Raw genomic sequence first — 7,500 nt, 5'->3', positions numbered from 1 at the left:
CTGCTGTAGAGAGAGGTTCAGGATGTGTTTAGCCTAGCTTAGCACAAATACTCAAACTGCTAGCCTAGCTCCTTCAACAGTGCACCAACTGATCTGTTATACTCTGTGTGGGTTTCTCCTCGCAAGAAAATTTAAAATTGTGTGTATGTTTGTGTGTGTGTGTGTATGTGTGTGTGTGTTTGTGTGTGTGTGTGCCAGGTGAGTCAGGTGATGCTGGGACTGATGGTCATGTCCTACTCCATCCCTCTGCACCTCACTCACATCACTGAGGTGGTCAACCTGGGAGTTCCCTGGTGGAGCGGCTTAACGGTGAGTCTGAGTGAGTGAGTGAGTGAGTGAGTGAGTGAGTGAGTGAGTGAGTGTGTGAGTGTGTGTGTGTGTGTGTGTGTGTGTGTGTCTGTGTGTGTGTGTGTGTGTGTGTGTCTGTGTGTGTGTGTGTGTAGGTGATGTCATGTTGATGTCATGTTGATATGGTGATGTCATGTTGCTCTGTGCTGACTGTCCTCCTGTCTCCTGTGTGTGTGTGTGTGTGTGTGTGTGTGTGTGTGTGTGTGTGTGTGTGTGTGTGTGTGTGTGTGTGTGTGTGTGTGTGTGTGTGTGTGTGTGTGTGTGCGTGTGCCCTCAGTTCATCACAGCAGGAGTGGTGGCAATCATCTTGGACAAACACTGCACCATGAAGATTGTGAGTCTATAGACAACACACACACACATACAGCTAGATGCTGTAGCATCTGGATTGATGAACAACACGTTGTTCTCAGCGCCCTCTAGTGTTCAAACAGACTGCTGTGTGTGTGTGTGTGTGTGTGTGTGTGTGTGTGTGTGTGTGTGTGTGTGTGTGTGTGTGTGTGTGTGTGTGTGTGTGTGTGTGTGTGTGTGTGTTTTCAGCTGCGTGTGTGTCTGATAGCCAGCGGGGTGTCCACGGTGCTGTCGGTGGTGGCGGTGATCATCTACTCTGTGGACATGAGCCGGAACCCGGGGTCCCCCTGCGTCGTGACGTCATATGGGCCGTGTGACGAAGAACACTATGCCACGGTCGGTACTGCGTCATCAGTGTCTTCATGTTGTCATGGAAACAACATACCTGAAGACGTGAAACAGTTCAATGTAGAGCGCATTATAAAATAAGATTAACAATAAATATGTAAAAAATAATAAGGAACAATAATAACAATAACAATAATAATAATAATAATGAGGAACAATAATAACAATAATAATGACAATAATAATAACAATAATAATGATAATAAGGAACAATAATAACAATAATAACAATAACAATAAGGAACAATAATAATGACAATAATAATGACAATAATAATAACAATAATAATAATAATAAGGAACAATAATAACTCCTCCAATGAATCGCCACCTTATCGTGGTGGAGGGGTTTGTGTGCCCCAGTGATCCTGAGAGCTGTGTTGTCGGGGGCAATAGCTCCTGGTAGGGTCAACCAAGGCAAAGTGGTCTCGGGGGAGGGGTCAGACTAAGAGCGATTCACAAAACCTCAATGAATCGGACGATGCAAGGTAGTGGCACCTCGCCCGGAATAGGGAAACCGGGGCACCCTCCTGGAGCCAGACCTGGTAGGGGAGCTCGCCGGCGAGCATCTGGTGGGGCCCGGCCGGGCCCAGCCCGAAAAAGCTACATCGTGCCGCCACCCTGTGGGCCCACCACCCGCAGGGATAGGCATTGGGGTCGGGTGCAATGTGAGCTGGGCGGCAGGCTGGGGCGGAAACCTGGGCGTGCTGACCCCCGGCATCACAGACTAGCTCTAGGGACGTGGAATGTCACCTCTCTGGCGGGGAAGGAACCGGAGCTGGTGCGGGAGGTGGAACGCTACCAACTAGATATAGTTGGGCTCACCTCCACGCATAGCACCGGTTCTGGAACCAAACTCCTGGAGAGGGGCTGGACTTTTTCCTTTTCCGGAGTTGCCCAGGGTGAGAGGCGCCGGGCGGGGGTGGGGATACTCACAAGCCCCCGGCTGAGCGCCGCTGTTCTGGAGTTCTCCCCGGAGAACGAGAGGGTCGCCTCTCTGCGACTGGGAATCGCAGGAGGAAAGTCTCTGACTGTTGTTTGTGCCTGTGCACCAAACGGCAGTTCGGAGTACGCAGCCTTCTTGGAGTCCTTGGGTGGTGTTCTGGAAAGGGCGTCGACTGGGGACTCCATAGTTCTTCATCGTTACCCACGCTCACGTGGGTAACGATGGAGAAACCTGGAGGGGTGTGATTGGGAGGAACGGCCTGCCCGATCTGAACCCGAGTGGTGCTTTGTTGTTGGACTTCTGTGCTAGTCATGGACTGTCCATAACAAACACCATGTTTGAGCATAGGGAGGTTGATAAGTGTACTTGGTACCAGAACACCCTAGGCCAAAGGTCTATGATCGACTTTGTAGTTGTGTCATCAGACCTGCGGCCGGGTTAGGGTTAGGGTTAGGGTTACTTTCGAATGGCCTCAAGGAAGTTCTGGCAAACCGTGAGACGACTCAGAAAGGGGAAACAGGGCTTTTCTCAGGCTGTGCTCAGCAGGGGGGGAGAACTGCAGACACGGACTGGGGATATTGTCGAGCGGTGGAAAGAACACTTTGAGGAACTCCTGAACCCGACCAACATGTCCTCTGTGGAAGAGGCAGAGTCTGAAGACTCAGGGGAAGACTCGTCCATATGCCTGGCGGAGGTCGTGGAGGTAGTTAAAAAGCTCTTCAGCGGCAAAGCGCCAGGAGTGGATGAGATTCGACCGGAGATGCTAAAGGCTCTGGACATTGTTGGGCTGTCTTGGTTGACACGTCTCTTCACTGTTGCGTGGAAGTCGGGTACAGTGCCTGTGGAGTGGCAGACCGGGGTGGTGGTTCCCATTTTCAAAAAGGGGGACCGGAGAGTGTGCTCCAATTATAGGGGTATCACACTGCTCAGCCTCCCCGGGAAAGTTTACTCCAGGGTGCTGGAAAGGAGGCTCCGTCCGATTGTCGAACCTCGGATTCAGGAGGAGCAATGCGGATTCCGTCCTGGACATGGAACAGCGGACCAACTCTTTACCCTTGCAGGTCTGTTGGAGGGTGCATGGGAGTTTGCTCATCCAGTCTACATGTGTTTTGTGGACTTGGAGAAGGCCTTCGACCGTGTCCCTCGGGGAGTCCTGTGGGGGGTACTGTGGGAATATGGGGTACCTGGTTCGTTACTACGAGCCATTCGGTCCTTGTATGACCAAAGTGAGAGCTGTGTCCGGATACTCGGCACAAAGTCGAGCTTGTTCCCAGTGCGTGTTGGCCTCCGCCAGGGCTGCCCATTGTCACCAATCCTGTTTGTGATTTTCATGGACAGGATTTCAAGGCGCAGCCGGGGGGAGGAGAGTTTCCGGTTTGGGGACCTCAGAATCACATCCCTGCTTTTTGCAGATGATGTGGTTCTGTTGGCTTCTTCAGAACGTGACCTTCAGCACGCACTGGGGCAGTTCACAGCCGAGTGTGAAGCGGTCGGGATGAGAGTCAGTACCTCCAAGTCTGAGGCCATGGTTCTCTTCCGGACAACGGTGGATTGCACCCTCTGGGTTGGGAGTGAGTCACTGCCCCAAGCGAGGGAGTTCAAGTATCTCGGGATCTTATTCACAAGTGAGGGTAAAATGGAGCGGGAGATGGACAGGCGGTTCGGTGCAGTGTCAGCAGTGATGCGGGTGTTGTACCGGACCGTTTTGGTGAAGAAGGAGCTGAGCCGAAAGGCAAAGCTCTCGATTTACCAGTCCATCTACGTTCCAACCCTCACCTATGGTCATGAGCTTTGGGTAGTGACCGGAAGAATGAGATCGCGAATACAAGCGGCCGAAATGAGCATCCTTCGTAGGGTGGCTGGGCTCAGCCTTAGAGATAGGGTGAGGAGCTCAGACATCCGGAGGGAGCTCGGAGTAGAGCCGCTGCTCCTTTGAGTCGAAAGGGGCCAGCTGAGGTGGCTCGGGCATCTGATCAGGATGCCTCCTGGACGCCTCCCTTTAGAGGTTTTCCAGGCACGTCCAACTGGTAAGAGGCCCCGGGGTAGACCCAGAACACACTGGAGAGATTATATATCGCCTCGGGGTTCCCCAGGAGGAGCTGGAAAGTGTTGCTGGGGAGAAGGACGTCTGGAGGACCCTCCTTAGCTTGCTGCCCCCGCGACCCGGCCCCGGATAGGCGGAAGGAGATGGATGGATGGATGGATGGATGGATGGATGGACAATAATAACAATAATAATAACAAGGAACAATAATAACAATAACAATAATAATAAGGAACAATAATAACAATAATAATGACAATAATAATAACAAGGAACAATAATAACAATAATAATAATAAAGAACAATAATAACAATAACAATAATAATGATAATAAGGAACAATAATAAGAGTAGCGTATTTTATTGTTATGATAATTATTAATATAACCATTGACAACATATGAACCTTGTAGCCTTGTATAAACATACAGTATAATATAATGTAGAAGTAATAATGATGATAATAATATATAATGTAGAAGTAATAATGATGATAATATACAATATAGAAGTAATAATGATAATAATATATAATGTAGAAGTAATAATGATGATTATAATATATAATGTAGAAGTAATAATGATGATAATAATATATAATGTAGAAGGAATAATGATGATAATAATGTATAATGTAAAAGTAATAATGATGATAATAATGTATAATATAGTGTAACGGGTGGTGTGTGGACCCAAGTGCAGTACGACCAGGAGACAGAGTAAAGTTCTGGAGCTTTATTCAAAGCGGAACAAACAGCAGACAGACAGGCAGGAGATAACTCACGGGGAATATTCCACTCTAGAGAGCGCTGATCCGTCAGTGGAGCAGGCAGACAAAAACCAAGAGGAGCGAAGGCTAATCTCGTGGTCTGGGACGGAAGGCTGAGTCAGTTACCGGGGCAGAGGCAAGGCGGAGAAGTCCAAACAAGCGGGGTCGGCAACGGGAAATCAGTCCGGGGAATAACGCTGGAAGGTCTGGCATAATGCAGAGAACGATCTGGCAGTGAGTGTGTGAGAGACTGGGGTTTAACTACTGCAGGGTGTAGGTGCAGCAGAGTGAGCAGGTGAGAGGGATGGTGCTGATGAGGTGGGCGTGGCAGACAGGTGCACCGCATGAGGCTGATTAGGTGAGTGAGGCAGAGTAAGGTGAGAGAGAGGGCTGGGCTGTGAGCTGAGAGAAATAGTGCAGGAAGAGTGAACAGGCGTGACTGTGACATATAGAAGTAATAATGATGATTATAATATATAATATAGAAGTAATAATGATGATTATAATATATAACATAGAAGTAATAATGATGATTATAATATATAATATAGAAGTAATAATGATGATTATAATATATAACATAGAAGTAATAATGATGATTATAATATATAATATAGAAGTAATAATGATGATTATAATATATAACATAGAAGTAATAATGATGATTATAATATATAACATAGAAGTAATAATGATGATAATAATATATAATATAGAAGTAATAATGATGATTATAATATATAACATAGAAGTAATAATGATGATTATAATATATAACATAGAAGTAATAATGATGATAATAATATATAATATAGAAGTAATAATGATGATTATAATATATAACATAGAAGTAATGATAATAATATATAACATAGAAGTAATAATGATGATAATAATATATAATATAGAAGTAATAATGATAATAATAATATATAATATAGAAGTAATAATGATGATTATAATATATAACATAGAAGTAATAATGATGATTATAATATATAACATAGAAGTAATAATGATGATAATAATATATAACATAGAAGTAATAATGATGATATAATATAGAAGTAATAATGATGATAATAATATATAATGTAGAAGTAATCATGATGATAATAATATATAATGTATATCTTTATTATATTAACAGAAGGATGAACATGAGGGTATAGGGTACATATATTTATTATATTAACAGAAGGATGATCATGAGGCTGTGTGTCCTTTGTGACAGATGCTGAGCAGAGGACTGAAGTCGTCCCTCCTCCTCTTCACCCTCACCCAGACTGTCATCTCTGCCATCGTCTGCTTCCTTCTCTTCAGGCAGAGACGCAGCTTCGGACAGTACTCTGTAAGAAAAATCACTTTCTTTTGACTGATCTACTCAAAACACATCAAATTCACAACGGTTCCAGTGCTCGTGTACTGTCGGGGATAATACTGTCCAGGAGACACTGTATCACTTGTGTTTTAAGATAACATTTCAAAGAAATACGGCTGTAGCTGTGCAGACGGTAAATGGCAATTAATTCCAAATTTTAGGCGCCATGAGAGCAGATGTAAGGTTAGTGTTTATAGATACATATAGATATATGAGATCAGAGGAGCAAATCCATTTTGGACTTTGTAAGTGATCAATAGGGTTGCTCAAATTGTTCTTTTTTTTTGGGCTTCCCATGGTTGAATTTAAAAGCAGAACATCTGTATTCTAGATGAATTATTAAGTGCTTTTTCTTAATGGGGTGCAGATTATAGAGCGACACAATAAGACAGGCAGGTTGAGATTAATGAATAAGGTCAATGGAAGACATTTCACAGAGGGTGTAACGGATAAATACAGGACTTGATAACCTCGTACTTCAGATCTGAATCAAAAATCACTTCATCAATAATATCTGGCAGCAGGCTTTGTATGGTTGGCAGGAAGTAGAAGGCATATATATAAGAATCAACATAATGGACAGGAAGACGTCATTGTGTATCATTTTCATTTGTTGTCTCTAGTAACTATGTGATCAAGGGGAAGCATACAGTGTGACAAAACCACAGGGCCCAGCCTCATGTACCTCATGTAGCCTCATGTACCCTCTTTGGAGGCATAAGCAAAACATAAATATTGTAAACAAAGTAGAAAAAAAGAGAAACAAGTTTGCACTCACAGAGAGAGCACACGGCCACCCCCGTCACTCTCTACTTAGCAAACCTTGTTTTTAATGCTGTTCTTTACTGATCATAGAAGACTGACTTCCTTTCTTTTGCAGAGACGATATGTCCTTGTTCTAAACTACAATTCAATTCAATTCAGTTCAGTTTATTTTGTATAGCCCAGAATCACAAATTACAAATTTGCCTCAGAGGGCTTTACAATCTGTGCACATGCGACATCCTCTGTCCTTCCCTCACATCGGCACAGGAAAAACTCCCCTAAAAAACCCCTTTAACAGGGAGAAAAAAGGAAGAAACCTCTGGGAGAACGACAGAGGAGGGATCCTTCTCCCAGGATGGACAGAATGCAATAGATGTCATGTGTACAGAATGAACAGCATAACAGAGATACAACACATTCAATGTATATGACATAAATGATTCATATAATAAGACTACTTATAATAACAGCAGCAATTATTACAGTAGAATTATAGCCATGAAAATAGGGATAGTAATGTGATTAATAATAATAATTGAAGTAGCAG

General features: G+C 44.1%; 1 protein-coding gene across 3 annotated transcripts in view; it reads left to right on the top strand.

The window, feature by feature from the left end:
* The window catches only part of tmem176 (transmembrane protein 176), an 11,591-nt gene that overhangs the window by 3,157 nt on the left and 934 nt on the right, over positions 1–7,500 (top strand). For all 3 annotated transcript variants that reach the window (XM_054604445.1, XM_054604444.1, XM_054604443.1), the window contains exons 3-6: positions 199–309; positions 626–682; positions 889–1,035; positions 6,042–6,158. In XM_054604445.1, the coding sequence (XP_054460420.1) occupies positions 199–309; positions 626–682; positions 889–1,035; positions 6,042–6,158 (432 nt within the window). The remainder of the gene's footprint in view (positions 1–198; positions 310–625; positions 683–888; positions 1,036–6,041; positions 6,159–7,500) is intronic.

Source organism: Anoplopoma fimbria, chromosome 9, assembly GCF_027596085.1.
Source record: "Anoplopoma fimbria isolate UVic2021 breed Golden Eagle Sablefish chromosome 9, Afim_UVic_2022, whole genome shotgun sequence".
Classification (NCBI taxonomy): Eukaryota; Metazoa; Chordata; class Actinopteri; order Perciformes; family Anoplopomatidae; genus Anoplopoma; species Anoplopoma fimbria.
Note: the sequence above shows the minus strand (reverse complement) of the source record. Positions and strands in the feature narration are given on the sequence as shown.